Source organism: Elephas maximus, chromosome X, assembly GCF_024166365.1.
Source record: "Elephas maximus indicus isolate mEleMax1 chromosome X, mEleMax1 primary haplotype, whole genome shotgun sequence".
Classification (NCBI taxonomy): Eukaryota; Metazoa; Chordata; class Mammalia; order Proboscidea; family Elephantidae; genus Elephas; species Elephas maximus.
This window is the reverse complement of record NC_064846.1, coordinates 147,143,758-147,171,752: the sequence shown is the minus strand read 5'-3', so window position 1 is coordinate 147,171,752 and position 27,995 is coordinate 147,143,758. Positions and strand designations below refer to the sequence as shown.

At 46.8% G+C, this 27,995-nt stretch overlaps 1 protein-coding gene across 1 annotated transcript; it reads left to right on the top strand.

Moving 5' to 3' along the window:
• The first annotated feature begins 7,835 nt into the window (after positions 1-7,835).
• On the top strand, positions 7,836-27,871 carry LOC126068839 (melanoma-associated antigen B2-like). Its single transcript, XM_049871532.1, has 3 exons — positions 7,836-8,746; positions 27,651-27,738; positions 27,821-27,871. Exons 1-3 carry the CDS (start codon positions 7,836-7,838, stop codon positions 27,869-27,871), a joined length of 1,050 nt encoding a protein of 349 aa, XP_049727489.1.
• Positions 27,872-27,995: the final 124 nt, after the last annotated feature.

Sequence of the window (27,995 nt, the reverse complement as noted above, 5' to 3'; positions counted from 1 at the left end):
TCCGCAAGAAGGCTTACGTAAAAAATACCCTTTCTCTTGCGTGTTATGTTTAATGTATTTTAAGATGCTTTCCACACCTGAGGTCTTTTAAAATAATGCAAACAAAAAGGAGATGTATGCATCTCTGGTGGAATGTGGCCTAGGATAGATGTCTTAGGGAGCACCCAAAAGAAATAGATGGAAGCTAAAAGGAAACTAGCAAGATGACCAAGACATCAGACTTCACTTAATAAGGGAGGTTGTTGTGAACTGGGTGTCCCTGGGTGGTGCAGATGGTTAACACTTTACATTGGGCTGCTAATCAAAAGGTTGGAGGTTCCAGTCCAACCAGAGGCACCTCAGGAGACAGGTCTGGCAATCCATGTCTGAAAAATCAGCCATTGGAAATCCTGTGGAACACGGTTCTTCTCGGCACACTTGGGGACATCATGAGTTGGAATCAGCAGTAACTGGTAAGGTTGTGAAATGCCTTAGTTTCTCTAAGCAGCCACATCCCCCTTTTATACCAATCACTTTCTCTCTCCTTTTAGTTCAGAGGAAGAGACGTCCAGGAATCCTTCTGGCCCCTGAAAATTCTTGGTCCTTTGAATTTGTCTATCCTTTCAGACTTTTATGTTGCTTTCTTCATCAGCAACTTTCGTTTTGCAGTAAATATGCTCAAATATCATGAGATCTATCTGGTGCATTTTTTTTTTACCTGTGCATAAATGGCCACACTGATTACCCTCCCTGTTGTTCGAGCCTTGTTTCTTCTCATACTGACTCTGCGCTTGGCCATAGTGCTTCTTTTGCTCAATGGGTTAATATCAAACATGACACAAGTAGAGTCTGGTCATTCATTTTGAGTTAGAACTTTGTTGTACATTTTTCTCTAGCTCTGTCCGGGACCCTCTCATGTTTTCTCTGTCAGAGCAGTCAGTGGTGGGAGCCAGGCACCATCTATTTGTGCTGGACTCAGTCTGGTGGAGGCCATGGTAGCTGTGGTCCATTAGTCCTTTGGACTAATCTTTCCCTTGTATCTTTAGTTTTCTTCATTCTCCCTTGGTCCTGAAGGGGTGAGACCAGTGGACTATCTTTGATGGCCACTCACAGGCTTTTAAGACCCCAGATGCTGCTCACCAAAGTAGATTGTAGAACATTTTCTTCATAAACTATGTTATCGCCCTTGAGTGGATGTCCCTGAAAGCGTGGTCCCCACAGCCCCCTGCCCCGTAATCTGGTCCCTCTGGGATTTGGAAATGTCTATGGAGCTTCCATGACCTTCACTTGGACAAGTTGTGCTGGCTTCCCCAGTTTTGTGTACTGTCTTACCGTTCACCAGAGTTACAAGTTATCTATTGTCTATTTAGTGTTTTTCCATCCCCACCCCTTACCTCCCTCGTAACCATCAAAGATTAGTTCTTTTTGTTTGTAAACCTTTTCAGTACAGGAGTGAAATCAAACAATAGTTGTCCTTTTGTGGCTGACTCATTTCACTCAGCATAATGCCCTCCAGATCCATCCATGTTATGAGATGCTTCACAGATTCATCTCTGTTCTTTCTCATTCTGTAATACTCCATTGTGTGTATGTACCACAGTTTCTTTATCCATTCATTGTTCTTTATCACTGAGTAATGCTCCATTGTGTGTATGTAGCACCATTTGTTTATCCATTCATCTGTTGATGGGCATCTAGGTTGTTTCCACCTTTTTGGTATTGTAAACATAGGTGTGTATGTATCTGCTCATATAAAGGCTCTTATTTCTCTAGGATATATTCCAAGCAGTGGGATTGCTGGATCCTATGGTAGTTCTATTTCAGGCTTTTTAAGGAAGCAACAAATGGATTTCCAAAGTGGATATACCATTTGACATTCCCACGAGCAGGGTGTAAGTGTTCCAGTCTCTCCACAACCTCTGCAACATATATTATTTTGTGTTTTTGATTAATGCCAGTCTTATTGGGGTGAGATGATATCTCATTGTAGTTTTGATTTGTATTTCTCTAATGGCTAATAGTCGGGAGCATTTCCTCATGTATCTGTTAGCCACTTGAATGTCTTCTCTGATGAAGTGTGTCTGTTCATATCCTTTGCCCATCTTTTAATTGTTTTATTTGTCTTTTGTTGTAGAGGTGTTGGATTTTTCTGTAGATTTTAGACATTAGACCTTTGTTGGATTTCTCACAGTCAAAATTTTTTCCCAGTCTCTAGGTTCTTTCTTTATTCTTTTGGTGAAGTCTTTTGATGAGTGTAAGTGTTAATTTTTAGAAGAGCCCAGTTATCTGATTTATCTTCTGGTGTTTGTGTATTGCGAGTTATGGTTTGCATCCTGTTAATGCCATGTATTCAGGAAACTAAATTCTTGAAGATTACCGTTGTCTTCTCTTTTGCCAAATCTAATAGCATTTGAAGCTGAGTTCATTCTGAATTGTCATGCAGCTCTCCATGGGGAATGGATATTTGAACAGAAGCCTGAAAGAAATGAGAAAGAAAACTATATGGATATCCAGGGAATGAGCATTTCTGGAAGGTTTGTGGAAGGTAACTACCCTGACATAGGACCATGCTGTGTGCCTCCAAGGAACACACAGGAGCCATTATCATTGACTGAAGTGCAAAAGAGGAGAGGTTGGGGAGATGAATTTAGAGAAGTACCCAGAGGCCAGTTCAGGCAGGGCTTAGAGACTGGTTAGACCCTCAGAGAACACCAAGAGAGTTTCCTACTCTGAAATTCAGTACTGAACCTTGTCATGGCGTTTTAGGGAATAAACCAATACCAAAGAAGATGTAGGCAAATTGACATTAAGAACATAAAACACGAGCTCTACCACTCACACTTTCTTTTCTAAGCCTAAAAAATGTCCCAGTATTGGAGTTGCATTCTTGGTCATCCAGGTAAAAAGAGTCAGTGACTAAAGTTTTGTAAGATTAAAAAAAAATGAAATATACCTTTCAAAATTACAGGAGGGCTTGAACAAATTTTATGCATCTGAACATAAAACAGCATTCATTTTGTAATAATTATACTTTGAGATACAGGATGAAATTGATGAAATAAACAATATGCACTTTTAAAGGTGGCAAAAGTTGTATAATGGCATATGCTTATTCATAGTCCCAAAGGGGTGAAAAAGTAGAAGAAAAGACAAAGAAGCAGGGACTTATTTTTTGCATACCTTCTCTGCATCTTCTGAGTACCCCTGTGCTGCATGGGTAAGACAAGGATTTAAGGGTCATCTGAGCAGCTTTGTCAAAACAGAGCATACAGTCTCTGGAAGGATGGCCTGAGGCTAAAACAAACAGCTCTTCTTGAGGTCCTTTCCCCAAACACAAAATTGTGTTCTTTCCGGAATGCTGAAATAAAGCAATGTGTAAAATGTTCCAATGCTATGTATGTTGCAATGAGTTTTTCCTAAATTAGTAGCAACAGGCTTCTGAATTTAGGGAGGTTACTGGTAACAGACTTGCCCTCCTGCTATAAACAACTAGAAAACAGGACAATCTCTATTAAACAGCAGCTTTTGGATGTTGGACAACAGAATGGTGCATTATGCAGACTGCCCAAGAGAAGTCCTGGTAGTGGTTAAGAGCTTGGCTGCTAACCAAAAGGTTGGTGGTTCGAATGCACCAGCCACTCCTTGGAAACCGTATGGGGCAGTTCTTCTCTGTCCGGTATGGTCGCTATGAGTCGGAATCAACTCGATGGCAATGGGTTTAGTTTTTGCGAGAGCGCTGTCCTGGGCCCCTTGTCTTGTGCTGCAGCGTCCCCATCTCACATCACTCTCAGACAGGGACCCATTCTTTGCAAGGTTTCCAGGAGGCAAATGACTCAAGACTTGGAGGGATGTGACATTCCCTGGGAAGCCTTGAGTCCAAGAGACAGGAACTAATATGAGGACTTCCATGAGCCCCAAGCAGGGCTGAAAATCTACTACCTAACCCTACCTCTTATTTCCTCTACACGGTCCTGACCCGGACAGTAGAAGCCTTGTGGGGTCCTAGAGCAGTACCCTCCAAGAATCTTGTAAAGGCGGCCTTTGCTAAAGCCAAGGAGGCATCTGTCTGCTGCAGGGGCGCGCACCCTCTCCACCACTTCTGAAAAATCAGCCATTGAAAACCCTACGGAGCACATTTATTCTCTGGCACACAAGGGGTCTCCATGAGTTGGAATCAATGCAACAGTAACTGGTAAGGTTGTGAACTGCCTTAGTTTCTGTTAAGGGTCACATCCGCTTCTTATACCCATCACTGCATCTCTTGTTTTAGTTTCAAAGGAAGAGACATCCAGATACCTTTCTGGTTCCTGAAATATATTGGTCTTAGGAACTCGTCTTTCCTTTCAGAGTTTATGTTGCATTCTTTACCAGCAGCTTTCCCTTTGCAGTAAATATGCTCAAATATCAGGAGATCTATCTGGTACATTTTTTCCACCTGTGCATAAATAAAAAAAAATTTTTTTTTACAAATGGCCACACTGATTACCCTCCCTTTTGTCCAAGCCTTGGGAAGTCCCTTCCCATAGTGACTCTTTGCTTGACCATAGTGCTTGCTTTGCTCTATGGGATAATAGCAAACATGATGCAAGTATAGACTTACGTAGAGATGTGACATTGGGGTTTGCGCTCTCTTACTTTTCTTGTGATACCTTGAAACCACCACCATGGGAACAAACACAAGCTAGCCTGTGGATGGTGAGAGCTAAATGGCCTAGATATCTCCTTTGCCCCTGCCAACAAAAAGACAGGCAGCCAACCAAGAAACAAGTGAGTGAGCCATGGACCATCAGCTAACCGCACACTGAGGAGTGACCCCAGACAGCACTACATGGTGCAGAGATGTGCCATCCCAACTGAAACCACAGACTCGTGAACAAATTAGTGGCTGTTGTTTGGAGCCACTAAATTTTGGCATGGTTTGTTATATAATATAAATCATTACTTAACTCTATAACCTTTCTAGCTGCTGCTTTATCTTCTTCCATTCATTGCCAAATCTTTTATTTCTTATCAAATACTAACTTGCCTAACACATAATTATATGTCTAACTATGTGGTAGAGACTGTGCTATCCAATCATGCATAGAATAGTAAGCAATACCAGCCATGGGAACTACCTTTATGGAACAAAGAAAGTGACGATAGCTAAAATTAATGAGTGTTTTCTGTGTGCCTTCTACCATGTTAATCTTTTAGCATACGTTAGTTCATACACCAGCCCTACTATTGACCCCATTTTACTGATGCATAAACGGAGTCTCAGAGAAGGTTAAGATATTTGCTTTAAGTCACAGTAAGTGATGGACTTCAGATCTTTGTCCAACACTTGTGCTCTGAACCATTACACTTTAGCTTAAGAACAGATATAAAGAAACCTAGAAAATGAGTCTTAGCTCTGGCAGTAATTTCCACATCCATGAAGAGGATGCAAATCTCCTTTCGTTATCTTAAATCTTAAAGGGCCTGTCTAGCTACGCTTTTACTACGATCCAAAATAAAAAATCTTTAATCTGAGTCCAGTATCCTTGCCACTTACACTTTGTTTACTATCTTGTTCATTAGTATCTGTCCTCTGTGGGGAAAATAAATTCTTTTTTTTTTTAAATAGTACTTTAGATGAAGGCTTACAGAGCAAACCAGTTTCTTATTAAAAAATACACACATTGTTTTGTGACATTGGTTGCCAACCCCACGATATGTTAACACTTTCTCCTTCTCAACCTTGGTTTCCCTGTTACCAGCTTTCGTGTTCCCTCTTGCCTTCTCATCCTTGCCTCTGGGTTGGTGTGCCCATTTAGACCCATTTTGTTTTATGGTCATTCCCAATCTTTGGCTGAATGTTAGGAGTGACTTTAGTAATGAGCTGTAAGGTTGTACGGGGACCATACTCTCAGGATTTCTCCAGTTCCTGTCGGACACTAAGTCTGGCATTTTATTTTTGTGATCTAGAATTTTGTTCTACATTTTTCTCCATCTCTGTCCAGGACCCTCTATTGTGATCCCTGTCTGAGCAGTCAGTGGTGGTACCCACACTCCATCTAGTTGTGCTGGACCCTTAGTCTAGACGAGGAACCATAGTGCTAATGACCATGCTTCCCCTTAAAAGAGGGGCCGCCCACAGCTCACCCCTGATGTCAGCTCTGGGAGCCCCCAGGCAGTGGTAGCCAGATGTTTAGCACCCCGACTTCCCTCTAGGGAGGTGAGGCCTTAGCCTGAGCCATCAATCCTAGCCCTGCTTTCGGGCGGACTCAAGTTAGTAGAGGGCGGGTCCCTACCCTGGAACAAGTTTAGAAGCCTGAGTGAGGATTGAAGAGGTCACCAACTGAAAACGCTGGGGTCACGTAACCCCCGGCCACCCTGACCAGCCCTAGGATTCCTAAAACGGCCTGCAAAGGATGTGGCTCACTCTGACTTCCAACTGTGAGGTCTCAGGAAGGTGTGGTCTTTGGTCTGAGGGATGTGGCCTCATGACAGCAGAGAGTGGGGTTCCAGAAATGGTGCAGAGTTAAGGGAAGATATGACTGAGGTACTGGAACCACTCAACGCAAAATGGGGACGACTGCAGGGGGCTCTGCTAATGCCAGTAGCCCTGGAAGCCCAGGACAAATCTGGCAGTTTCAGGGGACTCTGGACTTCTGCCTGGAGTGTCTGAGGGAGCTGAGCACCTTGGTTTAAGCCCCAATTCAGGAGATAGAGGGATCTGAGATACTGGTGGCAATCAAGATAAAAACCCCTTAGAAGGCAATAGGGAATTAACCCCGCTTCACCCCTCCCCCAAGAAGAGAGGAGGATGCAGAAAAGCCTCCTACTGCTGTTGCCCAGGGGAGCCACGGTCAGAGGTATCAAGTTGAGGTGCCTCCTGGTTTGTTCCTACGGAGAGATGGTCTCTGGGACATGAAGTCCTTGGACTAATGGAGAGGCTTATTCAGGAGAGGAAACCCTGGTGGCATAATGCTTAAGTACTATGGCTGCTAACCAAAAGATCAGCAGTTCAAATCCACCAGGCACTTCTTAGAAACTCCATGAAGTTAGTTCTACTCTGTACTATAGGGTTGCATTGACTGCGAATCGACTCGACAGTAAGGGGTACCAACGTGGTGTTCTGCAGAGGAAGGAAACTTGGTCTCTAATGGGAGTCAAGGTGAGGATCCTCAGTTCTGAGGAGGTGACTCCTCCCAGAAAAAAAGGGAGAAGCAGAGAGCCCCAACACTGCATCTGGACCTGGAGGAACTGGATATGGTGACTTAGTGAGTTGTACTCACTAACTCTCAGGGCATTTTGGGGAGGTGAGGGACCTGGTAAAGGGGGTAGCCATGGTGAGGACCCTGGCGGAGGACTGAGGCCTCCAGGGAACCCCAGACAGAATGGGCCCCAGTGTGCTGTCATCACTGAGACACCGTGCCAAGAGTGGTGGCTGATCTGCTCCTTCAGTTTCTGCTTGTGGGTCCCAGAGGGAGTTGAGGTTTCAGGGTCAGATTAGTAGAGGGGGGAGGTGCCCTGGCCCTGCCGGGAGTTGATATTATAGCCCTACGAGTGAAATTAGAAGAATCCCCAATAACCCAGTACAGAGATTCCCTAGTGTCAGGCCCTGCTGTCACCCCAGTATGCCCCAAGCAGGGCTGACAATCTACAATCTAATCCTTTAATTTTCTCTACAGGGTCCTGACCAGAACAATAGGAGTTTTGTGAGGTTCTAGAGCTGTGTCCTCAAAAATCCTGTAGAGACGTCGGCTGTGAAAGCCAAGGAGGCATCTCTCTGCTACAGGGGTGCACATCCTAAGCCTCCCTCCTTCTGTGGGCCTGCACCGCCTGCCCTCTTTCCCCACTCCTGCCTACTGTCCTTGAGCAGAGTCATCATGCCTCGTAGTCATAAGAGTAAGCTCCGCGTCCGCGAGAAACGTCGGCAGGCCCAAGGTGACACCCACCGTGTCCAGGGTGCTGAGGCCACTGCAGCAGAGGAGGAAGGGTCCCCGTATTCTTCCTCTCCTCCTTTTGGGGGGCCTCCGGAGAGCTCCCCTACTTCTCGCACTCCCCAGGGGTCTCAGAGAGCGCCATCCACCACCACTGCTACTGCAGGTGCTTCAGGAAGAAGAGCTCCTAGAGGGGCCAACGGCCAAGATGAGGAACGGCCAAGCTCCTGTTCTACCCCAGACCCCAATGAGAGGTCACGTAGAGACCCCCTAACCAGGAGGGTGACCATGTTGTCGCAGTTTCTGCTGTCCAAGTATGAAATGCAAGAGCACGTTACCAAGGGAAAAATGGTGAAGATCATCAACAAAAGGTACAAGGAGCACTTCCCTGAGACCCTGAGGAGAGCCTCTAAGTGCATAGAGCTGGTCTTTGGCCTTGATGTGAAGGAAGTCGATTCCAAAGGTCAATCGTATACCGTTGTCAGCAAATTGGAGATCGCCGAGGAAGAGAATCTGAGTGGTTGCAGGGGATTTCCCAAGACCGGGCTTCTGATTCCTCTCCTGGCCATGATCTACAGGAATGGCAACCAGGCCACCGAGGAGGAGATGTGGGAATTCCTGCATGTGTTTGGGATGTACGATGGGAAGAAACACTTCATCTTTGGAGAGCCCCGGAAGCTCATCACCAAAGATTTGTTGCAGGGAAAGTACCTGGAATACCGGCAGGTTCCCAACAGTGATCCTCCACGCTATGAATTCCTGTGGGGTCCCAAAGCCCAAGCTGAAGCCAGCAAGACAAAAGTCCTGGAGTTTTTGGCCAAGGTCAAGGATACCAACTCCAGTGTCTTACAAGCCCTGTATAAAGAGACAGCCTCAGGCAGAGAATGGGCCGGGGCTTGTCCTCATGCCAGGGCCAGGGCTAGTGTCAGGGAGAGTCTAGCCGTGAAGTCTGATGCAGATTCTTCACTTTGTTGTTGAAAATGGCTGGTTAACCTTCTAAGTAGTAGAGGCAACATGGGGCTGGAGGGGGCAGATGTATGTCTTTTCATATTCCTGTTATAGTTGAGTGACTTGTAGATTTAGCTCGTTTTTTTTTTTGTTTGTTTGTTTGTATTTTTCAAGTGTTGTTCTGAATCTTTGTTAAGATTCAGAATCTAAATTCACCTCATGCATTTATTGTTTTTCAGATTTCAGGGTAAGAGTTTTATATTGTGTAAAACAAATTGAAAATCCTTGAATCATTTCTACAGAATCCAGAACTAGTTAACGTGGTAGCAGAATATGAGTGTCCTTGGAAATATTAAAGACATCCATAAGAGTTAGTTGGGATGACAAGGTAGAGGCGAAAAACCATAAAAGTTGGTCAATTCTTGGTTTCCCTTATTCCATTTGGTAAAAGTAGAACACTCATGTGCCTGGATTTGTTTGGCTTATTTAAGGATGTGGGAGAGAATAAATTGTGATGATTTGACCTCTTGTTCCCTGCCTCTTATTTTCCCCAAACAGTAATTAAGCGTCTGCCCTTTGGAAGGCTCCATGCTAGTACTGGGGCCCTTTAAGTAAAGGTGTGGCAGCCCGTGTATAGATTTTAGAGTCTAATAGCAGCAATGAAATAAGGAGAAGGTTGAGAGACTCTCCAAGACCTCAGGACTAGTAGAAAAGGAGTGAGCACTTCAGGGTTCCCTCTAGCGTAAATGTCCTGAGGGAGGGCATTTTGGGGCCTTGGGATACTTTGATCTCTCAGTGTGTGCTGGGGGAATTTTAAGTTAGGAACATAGGGTAGGGAAGGGTAGGTGGTGAGAAGAGCAGGTAGAGGTGAGGCTGGGGGCCGGGGCAAGGCAAGATGAGGCTGTGGGAGCGGTGGGCAGGATCAGACACTCCCATCATGTGTCTCAGCATAGAATGGCTGCGCCTGGAATGGCAACCAGCTCTTCACACTACCTCTGGAACTGGGGATAAAGCAGAGAGAAATGCCCCCTGGAGCACTCCGGAAGGTGTCCTGTGTTCTTGTCCCAGTGCACTTGAACATAAATGCTGACTGTGTGTTATACACATCATTTCCAGGGTTTCTGGGATAATGGGGAGATATTCCATGTAAGGAAGCCAGTGTTAGTAGCTTTTTGTCTTTGGTTGGGGGATCCAGAGGCCATGCCATTGAAAGGACAGTAGAATGAGGTTGTCTTGAGTGTCACTGGCAAACACCAAGTGAAGACGGGACTTTTGGCCGTGGTGATGAAAATTGGGGTGACGTAGATGGAACAGCAGTTGGGAGGGAAAGTTGTTTGTCCTTCATAGCACTTCTAGGAGCGTTGTGTTGCATTAAACTGGGACAGTCTACCCACATGCACATTAAAAATATAGTCCCTAATATGGATTGAATTTACCCACCATGTCCCACAAAAAGGTGCTGTAAATAATGACCCAATACCGTGGTTATAATGCCATTTGCGAATGTGTGTTTTTATGTAAAGAGGGGGATTGTAAGGCCTGTCTTCAGACAACCTAACACCTTCTCAAGAGGAAAAAGATGTTGCACGCAGCTCCCGTAAGAATTGATAGCCTTGGAAACTCTATAGGGCAATTCTATTGTGTCCTGTTGCATCCCTGTGAGTCAGAATCTTCTGGACAGCAGTGTTTTGTTTTGTTTTTTGTCCGAGGGTTGTCTTAAGTCCAGTCTCTTTTGAGAGAGAAAGGAGGTGATTCAGCAAGCAAGTAATCACAAGTGAGGAATGATAGTTGCTATGCTAGGTGAGATCTCCAAGGAAAGATGAAACAGAAGCTGAAGAAAGACAAGGAGGACCTTCGTCCACAACAAACAAAGAGTTAAAGTTATCCCCTAGAACCAGCACCTGAATTTAGATTTCTAGCCTCCTAAATTGTGAGAAAATAATTTTCTATTTGCTGAAGCTTTCCACTTGTGGTATTTTAGTTATAACAGCACTAGATAACTATGACACTCTCTAATGAGTGATAAAATGCTTTGACCTTGACTACTAACATAAATGTTGGGAGTGCAGACCCATGCAGGGGCACTGCAGAAGAAAGACCTGGCAATCTGTTTCTTTAAAATTTATAGCCGAGGAAACCCTATAGGGCAGTTCTACATGGGGTTGGTTTTCGTTGGAATTGACTCGAGGACAAGGAGGTATTGTAAAATATTACTTAGTTTTTCTTTCTAAGTAGTATTTCTTCTCATTTGGTTTTCTTTGTCTAGAGCGCCGCGTATTCTTACAAACCCTGGAGAAAACAAGACAAAAAATTCTCAGATGGCCGTTGGTATTGTGTGGTGTCAAAATGATCATAGTAATAAGTGCCATTTTTTAAAGACCCAATATGCGCAGACACTTTGCCAGGTGCTTCTCATGCCTCGCACACAGTGTACCAGCCCTAGAAGCCAGGGCTTGTCAATCCCACTTCACAGAAGAAGAACCTGGAGCTCAGAGTGTTTGGTAATGTGTTTGAGTTTGCAAGTCTAGCACCTGAGCCAGCTAGATTAGACCCCTGGTGTGAATCCCTCTGGAACTCACACTGTTCAACCACTCCTACCAGCCAGAGGCTTACCCTATGTCACTTAATTCACAATTCTTTTCACTACAAAATGTATCTCAGGTAAGAAAATGAATAACGCAGTGTCCAGAGCATTGAGTTGGACGGTATAGTCAGAGCTATGTGGATACTAAAAGAACTGAGATGTGTGAATAAGGAAAAGGAAAAGACAATATTCAATGACAATACAATCATTGACATATACAAGGCCAGATAACCTGAAAGATTTGAGGCTCATAAAATCATCCTGGAGAGCCCCTGGCTGTGGAAAGTAGATCTAACAGAACCAAAGTTACATGAGCCTCTGTGTGTGGCTGAAGGAGAGAAGGATGAGATCAGCCTGGTTTTCTGACAGTCCACCACCTGTGTTGGGCTTCTTGTCTTTGGCTGCAGCTTCCTCATTCATGCCACTCGTCACTCTTGGGCAGGGAAGGAATCTCTGCAAATTTGCTCGAGTGCAAGGATTTGGCATTTCTCAGGAAGGCTTTAAACAAAGAAGAGCCAAGAAGAGGACCTCAGTGGATGAGAACACACAGAGCAAAAACACACCAGAATTTAGGGATCACACAGAGCGACAGGGCTTGCTCTCAGACGTAGAGAGCCCCAGGTAGTGCCCTCACTTGTTTTTCAGGTTTCTCAGGGACCTGAGACAGTGGCCTAAGGACACCCTCCAAGTCAGTAAGGCAAGGACACTCAGCCTGTGATATCTAAGTGATGAAGATGATGGGCGGCCCCTCAAGATGAGTGACGGCCCCTAGCGTTTGGCCTTGCAGTTGGCCCTGAGAGATTTCAGACAGTCCTGGCTGGATATGCCTTATCCTGACTTCCAAATCAGTGGTCCCAGGTCAGTGAAGACCTTGATATGAGGGGAGCAACCTGGGATTCAGCAGGGAGTGGATTTCCAGGACAGGTCAGGTTCAAGATAAAGACTGTGAATGAGGAAGGAGGGAACCACCCACCCCAGACAGAGGAGGCCACACAAAATGCCCCCTGCTGTTGGCCCTGGGAGTCCCAGGGCAGAGATGTCAGGATGAGGAGTCCCCTCAATTCTGCCTGGAGAGTATCAGGTCTTGTGGGCATACCCCAGGTCCATAGAGGGAGGAGACTCAGGTCCTCAAAAGAGGCAAGGTGAGGACCCTGAGTGTTATGAGTGGTAACCCCATCAACAGAAGGAGCGGAAGAGAGCATTGCCTCTGTTCTAAGTCCTGGGAAGCCTCTGGGAGAGCTCTCTGCCAGAGGTGCCCATCGTTTCTTCCTGAGTGGTCTCAGGGAGGGAGGGTCCGGTCTAAAGGGGCAGCCCCAGTTCTGCAAAGGGAGGAGTCTTGTACCTAACTGTAATTAAGTGTGTACCCTGAGTGCTTATGGGGCATTCTACTGCCTAAAAATGATCTTCTCGGAGAAGTGAAACAGACTGCCCTCCTGTGAGACCTCACGCATGTGTATGGTGTGGCACACCCTGATCTATCCCTCCAGGGTCTCGGCTTGGTGAGAATCTTCTCATGAGCCTGTGAGTCAGGTCTTTATACGCGAGACTCCCAGGCTCTGATAGGTATCAAGGTGGGAGCCCTGTATGAGCACTAAGGGATCACTCACTCCAGAACACTGGAGTCCCAAGAATCCTGCCCTTGCTGTCGGCCCTCAGGGCCTCTGGCACCTACCACAAATACCTTGAATCTTGGAGGCCTGCCCTACAGCTTTATACAGATGTGACATGTCCTGGCTTCCATTTAGGGAAGCTGCACCTTCTGGTTTGGGGAGTGTGAGCTCTCCTCAGCAGAGGAGAGTGGAGTCTCAGGACTGATCAGGAGTCAAGGTGAGGACCCTGAATGTGGACTGTTGTGACCAATTAACCCGAGAAAAGTGGGGTCCTAAGAGCGCCGCCCCTGCTGTTGCCACTCGGGGACACGCCCCTAAGGACCTTGGCCCTCGGAGACCACCCTATACCCTTGGCCGAATGTGATGAGCGGGCTTGCGGCGACTTCCATCTAGGAAGTGCCGGGAAGGTGAGGCCTCTGGTGTGACCGGGTTGAGACTTTCATCAGCGGAGGAGGGTGGAGTCTCAGGACTGGTCAGGAGTCCAGGTGAGGACCCTGAATGTGGACTAAGGAGATACCTAACGCAGAACAGAGGAGGTCCCACAAAGTCCCGCCCCTACCGCCAGCCTCAAGACCACCAGGCTGACTTCTGCCTGTAAAGTCTAAGGATGGGCGGGCCTTGGTCCAAGAAAGCACCCGAGTTCCGAAGAGGGAGGAGACCTAGACCCAAACTGCAGGTGAGGCAAGGACCCTTAGTGCGAATTAGGAGTCTTCCCCTTAAAAGAGGGGCTGCCCGCATCCCATCCTTGGTCTCAGCTCTGAGAGCCTCCAGGTAGGGTTAGCCAGATGTGAAGCACCCTGACTCCCCTCTAAGGAGGTGAGGGCCTTGGTCTGAGCCACCAATCCTACCCCTGCTTTCAGGTGGACTCAAGTTAGTAGATGGAGAAATACCAGGTCCTACCCAGAAGCCAGGTCATAAGCCTGAGTGAGCAATGAAGGGGTCACCAAATTGAGAAGTCTGTGGTCAGGTGACCCCAGCCACCCTGGCTAGGCCTAGGATTCCCAAAACAGCCTTCAAAGGATGTGGCTCACTCTGACTTCCAAGTGAGGTCTCAGGAAGGTGTGGTCTTTGGTCTGAGAGCTGTGGCCTCAGGTCAGCAGAGGATAGGGTCCCAAGAATGGTGCAGAGTCAAGGGAAAGACATGATTGAGGTACTAGAGATCACTGAACCCAAGATGTGGACGGCTACACTGAACCCTGCTAATGCCATGATCCCTGGGAGCCCAGGACAAATCTGACAAGATCAGGTGACCCTTGACTCTCGCCTGGAGGGTGTAAGGGAAATGAGGGCCTAAGATTAAGCCCCAATTCAGCAGAGAGAGGAATCCCAGAACCTGGTGGACGTCAAGGTAGAAGTCCTTCAAGAAGAAAGATGGAATTAACACCCACCAAACAAGAAGAGGCTGTACAACGTCCCCCCTCTACTATTGGACCTGGGAAGCCAAGATCAGAGATATCACACTGAGGTGCCCCCTTCTTTTCTCCTGAGAGTGTGTCATCTCAATGCCATGAAGTCCTTGGGCTGATGGAGAGGCCTACTCAGCAGAGGCAGGAGACTGGGTCCCTAAGAGGAGTCAAGGTGAGGACACCGAATTATAATGAGGTGACTCCTCCCTGTAGTAAGGGGGAACCATAAAGCCCCACCCCTGCTTTGAAACCTGGGGACCTGGCATGCTGACTTAGTGAGTTGCAGTTACTTCTTCCAGGGCATGTCAGGGAGGTGAGGGATCTGGTCAAAGTGGGCACCCAAGGCGAGGACCCTTGTGGAAGGGTGAGCCCTCCAAGGAACCCGAGACAGAACGAGCCCCACTGTGCTGTCATCACTGAGACACCCTGTCCGGAGTGGTGGCTGAGCTACTCCTTCAGTTCCTCCCTGTGGGTCCCAGAGGAATTTGAGGTATCAAGTTCAGTGTAGCAGAGGGGAGTGGCCCTGGCCCTGCCAGCAGTTGGTATGATGACCCTGACATGAACTGAGCAAACCCCCAACTAACCCAGTACAGAGTCTTTAGTGCCAGCCCCTACTGTCACCCCAGGAAGACCCAAGCAGGGCTAGCAATGTATAACCTAATCCATCCTGTAGTTTCCTCTACAGAGTCCTGACCAGGACAGTAGGGGCCTTGTGGGGTCCTAGAGCAGTGCCCTCCAAGAATCCTATAAAGGCGGTGTTTGTTAAAGCCAAGGAGGCATCTGTCTGCTGCAGGGGCACACACTCTCTCCACCACTTGTGAAAAATCAGCCACTGGAAACCCTGTGGAGCACAGTTGTTCTCTGGCACAGAAGGGGTCTCCACGAGTTGGAATCAAGTCAACAGAAACTGGTAAGTTTGAGAACTGCCTTAGTTTGTCTTAGCAGCCACATCCCCCTTATACTCATCACTTCATCTCTCCTTTTAGTTTCAGAGGAAGAGACATCCAGGAACCCTTCTGGTTCCTGAAATTTCTTGGTTCTTTGAACTCGTCTTTGTTTCAGAAATTTATGTTGCTTTCTTCATCAGCAACTTTCCCTTTGCAATAAATGTGCTCAAATATCATGAGATCTATTTACTGCATTTTATTTTCACCTGTGCATAAATGGCCACACTGATTACCCTCCCTGTTGTCCAAGCCATGGGAAGTGCCTTCCAATGCTGACCCTGGGCTTGGCCACAGTGCTTCCTTTGTTCAATGGGATAATAACAAACATGACAGGTAGAGAGTTGAAAAGAGATACCTTGTGACCACTACCACGTGAACAAATGCAGGCTAGCCTGCTGCATGGTGAGAGCTAAATGGCCTAGATACCTCCTTTGCCCTTTGCCAACAGAAAGACAGGCAGCCAGGCAAGAGCCATGTGAGTGAGGCCCTGGACCATCAAGTGACCACAGACTCAGGAGTGAACCCAGACAACACTACATGGTGCAGAGATGTGCCATCCCAACTGAAACCATAGAGTCATGAACAAATTTATGGCTGTTGTTTTGAGCCACTAAATTTTGGCATGGTTTGCTATATGACATAAATCTTTACTTAACTATATAACCTTTCCAGCTAAGGCTTTAATTATTTTCTTCCATTCATTGCCAAAATCATATATTTCCTATCAAATACTTATCGAACACATAATTATACAAGCATACTACAAAAATAAATAAATATTTTTTTTTTTTTACTATGTCATAGGGACTGTACTAACCAATAATGTATACAATAGGAAGCAATAACAGACAGGGAACTATCTTTATGGAACAAAGAAAATGATGAGAGCTAACATTTATTGACTGTTTTCTATGTACCATCTACCATGTTAATATTTTAGCATACATTAGTTCATACATGAATGTTATTAGTGACCTCATTTTACAGCTGCCAAAATGGAGGTTCAGAGAATGTTAAGATATTTGCTTTAAGACACAGTAAGCGATGGAATTCAGATATCTCTCCGGTGCTTGTGCTCTGGACCACTATACTTTAAGAACAGATATAAAGAAACCTAGGAATTGGGTCTCAGCTCAATTAGACAGTAACTTCTGAGCCAATGAAGAGAATGCAAATCTCCTTCTGTTATCTTTAAGGGTCTGCCTTGCTACCCTTTTACTATGATCCAAATCAAAAAGTCTTTAACCCGAGTCCAGTTCCTCACCACTTACACTTTGCTTACTACCTTGTATCATTAGTATCTGTCCTCTTCTATGGGGAAACTACGTTCTCTTTTTTTTAATTGTACTTTAGATGAAGGCTTACAGAGCAAACTAGTTTCTTATTAAACCAATACATATATAGTTTTGTGACATTGGTTGCCCCTTCTTGACCTTGGTTTCCCTATTACCAGCTTTCCTGTCCTCTCCTGCCTTCTCGTCCTTGCCGCTGGGCTGGTGTGCCCATTTAGGCTCGTTTTGTTTTATGGGCCTGCCTAATCTTTGGCTGAACGTCATGAGTGACTTCAGCACTGAGCTGTAAGGGTGTCCAGGGGCCATACCCTCGGGGTTTCTCCAGTCTCCGTCAGACACTAAGTCTGGTCTTTTTATTATTATTATTCTGAGTTACAATTTAATTCTACATTTTTCTCCATTTCTTTCCAGGAACGTCTGTTGTGATCCCTGTCAGAGCAGTCAGTGGTGGTAGCCAGGCTCCATCTAGTAGTGCTGGACTCAGTCTGATAGAGGCTGTGGTGCTTGTGGTTGATTAGTACTTTGGACTAATCTTCCCCTTGTGTCTTTCATTTTCTTCATTTTCCCTTGCTCCAGATGGGTTGGGAGAGGTGGAGTATCTTAGATGGCCACTCACAATTTTTAAGACCCCAGATGCTACTCATTATATTAATGGCTGTTGTTTTGAGCCACTAAATTTTGGCATGGTTTGTTATATGACATAAATCTTTACTTAACTATATAACCTTTCCAGCTACGGCTTTAATTATTTTCTTCCATTCATTGCCAAATCGTATATTTGCTATCAAATACTTATCGAACACATAATTATACAAGCATACTATGTGATAGGGACTGTGCTAACCAATAATGTATAGAATAGGAAGCAATAACAGACAGGGAACTATCTTTAGGGAACAAAGAAAATGATGAGAGCTGAGATTTCCTGACTGTTTTCTGCGTACCATCGACCATGTTAATCTTTTAGCATACATTAGTTCATACACGAATTTTATTATTGACCTCATTTTACAGATGCAGAAATGGAGGTTGAGAGAATGATATTTGCGTTAAGTCAGTGATGGAATTCAGATCTTTCTCCAGCACTTGTGCTCTGAACCGTTATGCTTTAAGAACAGATATACAGAAACCTAGGAATTGAGTCTTAGCTCAATTAGACAGTAACTTCTGAGTCAATGAAGAGAATGCAAATCTCCTTTCGTTACCTTTAAGGCTCTGTCTAGCTACCGTTTAACTATGATTCAAAATGAAAAGTTTTTAACTGAGTCCAGTTCCTTGTCACTTATACTTTGCTTTGTATCTTGTTCATTAGCATCCGTCCTCCTCTATGGGGAAAGTGAATTCTTTCTTTTTAACTGTACTTTTCTTATTAAACAATTAATACACATATTGTTTTCTGACATTGGTTGCCAACCCCGTGATATGTTAACACTTTCCCCTTCTCGACTTTGGTTTCCCTATTACCAGCTTTCCTGTCCTCTCCTGCCTTCTGGTCCTTGCCGCTGGGCCGGTGTGCCCATTTAGACTCATTTTGTTTTATGGGCCTGCCTAATCTTTGGCGTTTGCATCGAGGACCTTGGTGAGGCTGACAAGTGCGTGGCCCACTCTCCTTTGCGCACCCTCAATGAAGCTACTCTCACCTATGAAGATGTGACTTCAGCACTGAGCTGTAAGGGTGTCCAGGGGCCATCCTCTCGGGGTTTCTCCAGTCTCCATCAGACAGTAAATCTTTTTTTTTTTTAATCGTGATTTAGAATTCTGTTCTACATTTTTCGCCGTTTCTATTCAGACCCTGTATTGTGATCCGTGTCAGAGCAGTCCGTGGTGGTAGCCAGGCTCCATCTACTTGTGCTGGACTCCATCTGCTAGAGGCTGTGGCACTTGTGGTCAATTAGTACTTTGGACTAATCTTTCCCTCGTGTCTTTGGTTTTCTTCATTTTCCCTTGCTCCAGTTGGGTTGGGAGCAGTGGAATATCTTAGATGGCCACTCACAATTTTTAAGACCCCAGATGCTACTCAGTGTATTAGAATGAAGAATATTTTCTTTGTAAACTGTGTTATGCCAATTGAGCTAGATGTTCCCCGATACCATGGCCCCATAGCCCTCAGCTCAGTAACTTGGTCCCTCATGGACTTTGGATGTGTCTGTGGAGCTTTCGTGACCTTGTTACCGAACTAGTGTTCTTGTCCACTCCTATTAGCCAATCGAAATAAGATGGATGCCACACCACCAGTTGCAAGGAAACAGAAAGTGGAAATTTATTGTCTGCACAGACAAGGAGCAACGTGGGGTATAGGAACCATAAGGCCAGGTGCTCGCTGTCTGAGGGGGTTGGGGACCTTTTCATTTCTAATGGCGTCTGGGGGTTGGATTTGGTGCCCTGAACTCTCTGCCCTTAGCCCTCGCATGTCCACATTTGGAGGTCCAGATATTGAATCATGTCAGTGATGTTCACGTCCAAGGACAGATTGAGGACACTGCTCTTCAGGTCCTGCGCATGTGCCAAAATCTTGGTTCGCGCATGCACAGGACTCTGAGGCCAAATTTAAACTGTGGTTAGGGCCGCAGCGTGGTCCGGCAAACTGCAGTTAGAAGCTGTGGCTTGGCGGGCTGCGAGGGGGGCGGGGAACCGCGGCGGAGTGCGGGGATGTCTCGGTAGAGGCTTCAATCCCCGCTCTAACAGGTTCCTTTAAATCCTGTAAGGGGCTTAGGGCTGAAGGTCTCATCTTCTGTAGCTTCTTTCTGCTGCCTAGGGATGCTGGCGTAGAACAGGGCTCTAGCTGGAACCTACTCAGGGGAGATGGGGTGATATCCCTGTCGTGGCATCATTTGCAGGTGGAACTTTTGAAGCCTGGAAGACACAAGCTTTATTAAATGGTGAAACAAACAAGGCCTGAATACAAGCAGCAAGACGACCATGGCCAAGGATCTTAGAAGGGGAAGACACCATGTAAAGTTCGGGATTGCTGCCTTTACTATATCTCAGATAGTTTGTGAAGTTGGGCCCTGGTTGAACTTGTGTAGCCATTTATTTCGGAGAGACTCGAGTCCTCAAAAAGGGGCCAGGAGCCCTATTGCTGCACCTGCCCCAGTTAGGATTAAACCCAGCGCCCTCTTTAGTCTACAACCTGAGGCTCGCCTGGAGGCCCAGTACATGCAGACACTGGTGCCTGAGAGAAACAAAAGTCCTAGGGAACACTGACTGGTGGTTGTGACAGGGCTGATGTCAGAAGCTGTCCATCCACAGCCAGGACAACGACAAGCTGGGCTGCGGTCACCCAGGCACCAGCCAGACCCACACACTCAGACACATTCACTGGGGGCACACAAAGATTCAGCGATGGCACAGCCACCGAGGGTGGCACCAGCTCATTCGAGCCAACTGCAGCTCCACAAGCTCTGAGCCAGGGGACCACAAAGCCCAGGTGGCACACTCGGCACTCCGGGCTCTGGTATTTTTTTCTTGTGGCATTGTAAATGAGTGTGTCTGGGGTGTAGGCCCCATGTGGTTGGGCAAGCAATAGTCAAGGAGAAAATAAAACGTTCTTGGGAAATTCTTGATTTTCTTCTCATTAGGTATCTCCACGTAACACACTTGATTGGTCAGATTAGTCTGGAAATAACTTGTCTCATTCCAGTTGCCTGGGGTTTTAGCAGTGGAGTCAGTGAGACCCTGGGTAGTCTGTTGGACAAAGTCCCTATTGTAATTAACGAACGATGGGCCTCGGGGAGACCCATCGCATGGGGAATCTAGTGGTGTTTTTAGTAGGTGGGGGCACCTGGACCAGGATTGCCTCTACATTGTCTTTAGTTCTGGTGGGGAAAGGGTGAAGCAGACCCAGCCATCCTTTAAATGGAGACCATTTGAGGTGTTTCTGAGATAATTATCCTGCCCTTCTGGGGACCCCGTTTTTCTTCTAAGAAGACACAGGAAATAAACAAGCAGGATATAAGGCCGCATACTGGTGGGAAACTTGAGCAGTCATGAATAACAACCTGCATAATTGCCAGGGGATGACAGTCAACTGGCACAATTTTCTATCACTTTAAATCCTCTGAAGCCTGAGTTTTTCAGTTATTACTGTCTTGTCAGTTCTTACTGTTCTGCAGGGCTTGTTGGTCAGTGTCCTGAGTAGCAGGCAGCTAGAGGCCAGAGTTATGGATCTACTCTCCCTTCTTGGTGATCTTGATTGCGGTGCCCAGGGTTTGTTCTCCTGCCTGGTCTGTAGTGCTCCAGGTCTTGACACGGAGAAAAAGACTTCAGGTTGTGGAAGAGTCTGCCACGTCATGTACCTGTAAAGAGAGTCAAGCACCCCTGCTACAGAATACGAATATTGTTTAATAGTGAGCTAGCTTTATATATGTCTCTAGCCTCCAAGGTATCCTCAGGACCCAGAGTAATGAAGCCTTCCCACAAGCTACGGAGGAGGGGACGCCCATATATAAGCTCCACAAGGCTTACCTTAACGTTGGTTTGAGCTGCAACCCTAGTCCTGGACAGAGCCAAGGGAAGGGTCTTAGCCTGTGCTAATTAGGTCTTCCCGCAAGGTTTGGCCCGGTGGGCTTCAATAGTCCAGTTTACCTTTCTCTTGCAATCTTTTTCCAGAACATATTGCTGGTGCTTAGTCTCCTCTTAATGCTTCCAAGAAGATCTTGTCTCTCTTTTTTTCTTTTTTTTGTGAGTAGTGGTCTTTAATGTTGAGAGGGACCATACAGAGTGACAAGTGGTGCAGAGCCAGGTGCTCACAAAACTCTATAACCTGATCCAGTAGCATAATAAATCAATATATTTATGTTTAGGACAGTCCAGTCTGGGGCCATCCCTCCCTTTCTTCTCTACCTTTCTACTTCCATCTCACCTTTTTGTTTTCTCTTTATTCTTCTTGCTCTCTACCTTTTTACTCCTCCAAGCGTCATCAGTTGTTTCTTCCCTGTCTGGCCCCTATTTTTGCAAGTATAAAGGTCTTCTATAGCTTATGGCAAGCTAGAATCAGGCACTACTACTGGGGTCACTGTTCTCGATGCTTGCTTGGCTTACAAGTCGGCCCTTTGGTGGCCTTGGGCCACTACTGTATCTTCCTATTGATCTCCTTTGCAGTGTACCACAGCCAGAGTGGCGGGGAGTGACAGCACCTCAAGGAGTTGTAAAATCCATTGGGCATGTATGATTTCTTACTGACTCAATTCAAAAGCTCTCTTTGCTTCCACAAAATCTCTTATACATGTAAAACTGACAACATGTTATCCAACTCTATATAAATGGTCACTGTCTGTTACTTGGCCAGCTGCGAGGCCTGGATCACTGCAACCAGCTCAGCTTTTTGGGCTGAGGTTCCATTTGGGCGAGTGTTCGCGTCGAGGACTTTGGTGTGGCTGACAACTGCGTGGCCCACTCTCCTTTGGCCACCCTCAATGAAGCTACACTCACCTATGAAGATCTCTAAGCTGGCATGTCTTAGAGGTTGATTTTGTGGGTCACGGTGGACACAGTCTCTCAGGAACAGAGTGGGAAGAGGGGTGGCTGAATCTGGAGCCACAACAGATTGGACTGATGTGCAGGGATTACTGACTAGAGAGGCCTGGTATTGAGTTACTCGGTACTCACTCTCTCTCAGGACACTCTCTCTGTCAGTGGGCCTCCTGCTCAAAATATACACATTGATTATCTCCTTTTGCTATTTCTGTACTGTTGCTGCTGTTACTGGTAGGGCAACTTGGCACTTCCTGCTTTTGTCTTCTTCTCTGTTCTTACAGACCTTGAATGCCAACTCGACTAGGTGTTTGATACTCATAGTAACTCCTTCCTCTATTTTGTGAAGTTGGTTCCCGACATCCGGGTCACACTGTCTTCTAAAAATGTTATTGAAACTGTGAGCATTTGTTGGGTCCTTTGGATCTTGAATGAGTATAGAGTCTAAAGGCTCTATAACTCTTTCGAGGAAGGCTGCAGGGTCCTCATCTTTACACTAGTTAATTTCATGTACTATGTTCCAATCTAAGAGCTTAGGCACTCCACATCTAAGGCTCACTAAAAGACAGTCCCGACATCGGGGAGCCTACCATATTCTACTGTGAGATTGTGGTCCCAGTCGGGTCTTGAAGGGGGAAGATGTCACCGACTGCGTCTCTGGTCCATTGAGCATCATGTCGCCTCTGGGCTTTCTCTCCAGCCTTGTCTAGGATCAGAAGGTGTGTAACAGAGATTGACAGCCTGACCAGGTGAGGTGGAATCAAAAGAGGTAAAGATGGCAGTAAACAGTTCATACAATTTCTTTGGTTTCTCTCGACATCCTGAGGTGTTATTCTTCCAGTTAATCAGGCCCGCTGTACTAAAGGGAACCTGGCCCCTATTCACCACCAGAGTTGTTTGGTGGAGGGGATACTGGCCGGGGAGTAGCCCTCCCTGTTGACTCTGTCCGGGTTTTGTGGCACCCAGGGCCACATTTCTCCCTTGGTAGGAAACCGCCCCCCTGCCGTATGGGGCGATGGCAAGGGAAAATTCGCAGGACATTTGAACTGCTGTCCCTGGTTAATTGTCTACCTTTCCTCCGGCCCGGCACAGGTCCAGGAGGTGAGCCGCACACTCTGCTGCAGCTGTAAGGCCTATTCATCACCAACCCTGGCCACGGCACGGAGGACTTTCTCTTTTTCCCACTATCAGAACCGAATTTATCTCAGTTCTCTGAAGTACACCTTAAGGGTGAATGCTTTGGAATGTTTTTAGCATTATCCTGTCCCTAACCCTACACACTCGCACAAAGACACAGAGAAAGAACACCAGCTTTAAATGGATGCAGACAGAAGGACGCCCCCTCCCAACCTAGAGGAGTGCCCACCAGACAGACCGACAAAGAATAACAATGCAAAAAGGACGTCCTCTAAACCATAAACGAAAACCTGAACCAGGACTTAACCAAAATCAATGACCATGAACTAAATTACCAGTGGTCTGCTGTCAGAGAGCAGAGATAGACAGAAAGAAAGGGAAAGAAGCAAACAGTTTCTGAAGGAAAGATAGTCGTGATGGCAGGGCAGCCTCCGAGGGACTTAAATACCCTCTGTCAACTACCACTTAAACTTGGGTGATCACAGATGGACAAAGACCGTCGCCAAGGGCAGAATGACCTGATACCCTTGGTTTCAGAGGGGCCGATGGACCCCAACTAGGCTGAGGCTGGGTCTCAGGGGCCACAACCCCCACTTCCCTCATTTTACAAACCTTGGGGTTAAGTCTTAGAACTGCCCTGTTGTCACCTTCTTCTTTGCCTAGCTCCCCGGGAGGATTGTAACCCCCTCAGGGGAGACTTCAGCCCCCCTAGATGACCAGTGGAACAACCTGGTCCCACCCACTTACCTTAATTCAGAGGCCTTTCCCATCCAGTTTCCAGTTTCTGTTTCCGTCCTGAGGTGGGGACCCAGCGGACTTCATCCTGGGGCGGGGATCAGGGTGGCCACTCGACACTCCTTACTCACCAAACGGGGTCAGGGCACATCTTAAGGGGTTGTGAGGGGTCCGCATACTTATTGCCCAGGTTTTGGTGTCTGCAAGTCCTGGCCAGAGTGGCCAAAATCTGTAACAGAACAAGGGCTCTTGTCTAGTTCTATTAGCCGATCGAAATAAGACGTGTGCCGCACCACGAGTTGCAAGGGGAACAGAAGGTGGAAATTTACCCTTGGTGCAGACAAGGTGCAGTGGGGGGTCTAGGGACCATAAGGCCACGTGCTCGCTGACTGAGAGGGTTAGAGAGCTTTTTATTTCCAGTGGCGTCTGGGGGTTGGGTTCGGTGCCCGGAACTCTCTGCCCTTCGCCTTCCCACGTCCACATTCGGAAGTCCAGTTATCTAGTTTATCTTCTGGTGTTTGTGTATTGCTACTTATGGTTTGCATCCTGTTAATGCCATGTATTCAGGAAAGTAAATTCTTGAAGATTACCGTTGTCTTCTCTTTTGCCAAATCAAACACAATTTGAAGCTATTTGAGTTCATTCTGAATTGTCAGGCAGCTTTCCATGAGAAATTGATATTTGAACAGAAGCCTGAAAGAAATGAGAAAGAAAACTATATGGATATCCAGGGAATGAGCATTTCTAGGTTTGTGGAAGGTAACTACCCTGACATAGGACCAAGCTCTGTCCCTCCAAGGAACACACAGGAGCCATTATCATTGAGTGAAGTGAACAAGAGGAGAGGTTTGGGAGATGAGTTTAGAGAAGTACCCAGAGGCCAGTTCAGGCAGGGCTTGGAGACTGGTTACACACTGAGGGAGCACCAGGAGAGTTTCCTACTCTACAGTTCAGTACTGAACCTTGTCATGGCGTTTTAGGGAATAAACCAATACCAAAGAAGATGCAGGCAAACTGACATTCTGAATATAAAACACGACCTCTACCACTGACACTTTCTTTTCTAAGCCTAAAAAATGTCCCTGTACAGGAGATGCATTCTTGGTCATCCAGGTAAATAGAGTCAGTGACTAAAGTTTTGTAAGATTAAAAAAAAAAATGAGACATACCTTTCAAAATAAAAGGAGGGCTTGAACAAGTTTTCTGCATCTGAACAGAAAACAGCATTCATTTTGTAATAATTATACTTTGAGATACACAATGAAATGGATGAAATAAATAGTATGCACTTTTAAAGGTGGCAAAAATTGTATAATGGCATATGCTTATTCATAGGCCCTAAAGGCTGAAAAAAAAAAGAGAGAGTGAAGTAAAGATGAAGAAGCAGGGACTTATTTTTGCATACCTTCTCTGCACCTTTGAGTACCCCTGTGCTGGATGGATAAGACAAGGATTTAAGGGGCATCTGTGCAGATTTGTGAAAACAGAACGTACAGTCTCTGGAAGGATGGCCTGAGGCTAAAACAAACAGCTCTTCTTGAGGTCCTTTCCCCAAACACAAAATTGTGTTCTTTCCAGAACCTGTAAGAAACCAAAGTGTAAAATGTTTCAATGGTATGTATGTTGCAATGAGTTTTTCCTAAATTAGTAGCAACAGGTTTCTGGATTTAAGGAAGGTACTGGTAACAGACTTGCCCTCCTGCTCTAAACAACTAGAAAACTGGACAAGCTCTTAGTAAAAAGCAACTTTTGCATGTTGGACTACAGAATAGTGCATTATGGAGACTGCCCAAGAGGAGAAGTCCTGGCAGTGGTTGAGCTTCCCTGCTAACCAAAAGGTTGGTGGTTCGAATCCACCAGCCACTCCTTGGAAACCCTATGGGGCAGTTCTACTCTGTCCTATAGGGTCGGTATGAGTCAGAATCAACTCGAAGGTAGCAGGTTTGGTTTTTGCCAAGAGGGCTGTTCTGGGCCCCTTGACTTGTGCCTCTCCATCTCAAATCGCTCTCGGACAGGGACCCCGTCTCTGCAAGGTTTCCAGGAGGCAAAAGACTGAAGACTTGGAGGGATGTGACGTTTCCCGGGAAGCCGTTAGTCCCAGATACAGGAACCAAGATCAGGACATCCATGAGTGAGGACTGGGAAGATGAACACCCCAGAATATAGGGATCACCCAGAGATAAACTGGAACCTGCTCTCAAACCTCGAAAGCCCCAGGCACGGCTGTCAGTCTGACCATCCCCTCACTTATCCTTTAGAGTTCTCAGGGACTTGACAGCCTGGGCCTAAGAAGGGCACCTCAAGTCAGTAGATGCAGGAGTCTCAGTCTCTGATAGATATCAAGCTGACGATCCTGAATGAGGATGATGGAAAGACCGAGACAGAATAGTGGTGTCCCATAGACACTCATCTCTGCTGTCACTCCTTCAAAGTCCTGAAGAACTGTGGACAGATATGCATCATCCAGATTCCAAATCACAGTGCCATGAAGGTGTGGACCTTGATCAGAGAGGATCTTCAGGTAAGTAGAGGGTAGATTCTCAGAAGTGATCCGGTGTCATGATGAGGACTCTGACTGAGGAATGAGGGAACCATCCACCCCAGAACAGAGAAGTCCCCACAAATTCCCTTCCCCCACTGCTGTCTGAGTTGGGATGCAAAGCTCAGAGTCGTCAGACTAAGCACTACCCTCATTTCCTTCCCAGAAATGGCTATGCAGAGATTGTCTCAGGGCCTTGGTACATTTCAATTGGCCCTAGTTCTGCAGAGGGAGGACACCTAGGCCCTAGGAGGAGGTAGGATAAGGATTCCTCCTCTTATGAAGGGATCCACAAAGCAAAGGGCTCCTCACACAGTCCCACCCCTGTTCACAGTTCTGTGAGGTTCCGGCAAAGCTGTCAGTCTGAGGTGCCCCTTTATTTCCTCCTGTAGGGTTTCTGTGTGGCAAGGGCTTTAGTCTAATGGGGTGTGGAAGGGAGGGCAGTTATAGTTCTCGAGCAGGAATAGACTTAGGACCTAACAGGACTCAAAGTGAAGACCCTGTGTGTTTTGAGGAGACCCCCATCAAGAGAAAGACCCCGATATAGGGCTCAGGCCCTGTTTTGATCCTGGAAAGCACCAGGCAGAGTTATCAGCCTGAAGTGCCCCCTCATTTCAGCACTAAGGGTGTCAGGAGGGGAAGGCCTTGGTCCAAAGGGGCAGCCCCCTTTATGCAGAGGGTGGAGCCTTGTCCCTAAGTGGAGTACGGTGGGGACCCTGAGTGCTAAAGCCGCGACCTACCCCCAAAAGAGCGTCTTCTCAGAGCGCTGACCCAGCCTGTGCTCTTGTGAGGACCCAGGCAGGGGTAGCATGAGGAATGCCCTGACTGCCCCCTCTAGGGTCTCTGCAAGGTTGACTCTTGTTCTCACCCTGTGAATCAGGTTTGTAAAGGCAGAATCCCTAGGCTCTGATAGGTATCAAGGTGAGGACCATGAGTGAGCACAAAGGGACCACCCAAGTCTGTACAGTGGGGTCTCCGCGGTCCCGCCCTTGCTGTCGGCCCTCGGAAGCCCCCCAATAGCCTTGGCCCTTAGAGGGCCCCATCCAGCCTTGGCCGGATGTGACGCATCCTGGCGTCCTGTCTCCGCACAGGAAGTGCCGGAAAGTTGCGGCCCCTGATCTGAGGGGCGCGGCTTATTATCAGAGGAGGGTGGAGTCTCAGGACTGGACAGGAGTCCAGGTGAGGACCCTGAGTGTGAGCTAAGGGGACCACTGAACCTGTAACAGAGGAGGTACCACCATGTCCCGCCCCCAACCACCAGCCACAAGGCCACCAGGCCGACGTTGGCCTAGAGAGTCTCGGGGACGGGTAGGCCTTGGTCCAAGGAAGCAGCCCAGTTCTCAAGAGGGAGGAGACGTAGCCCCTAACTGGAGGTGAGGCGAGGACCCTTAGTGCTAAAGAGGAGGCCTCCGTGCAAAAGAGGGGCCACCCACAGC

Bases quoted from the DNA above. Each gene is read 5' to 3' on its own strand.
- LOC126068839 (XM_049871532.1), top strand. From the start codon at position 7,836: ATGCCTCGTAGTCATAAGAGTAAGCTCCGCGTCCGCGAGAAACGTCGG. The intron at 8,747-27,650 runs GTATAAAGAGAC...GTCTCCGCACAG, and splicing joins TCCAGTGTCTTACAAGCCCT to GAAGTGCCGGAAAGTTGCGG. The intron at 27,739-27,820 runs GTGAGGACCCTG...CCCAACCACCAG, and splicing joins AGGACTGGACAGGAGTCCAG to CCACAAGGCCACCAGGCCGA.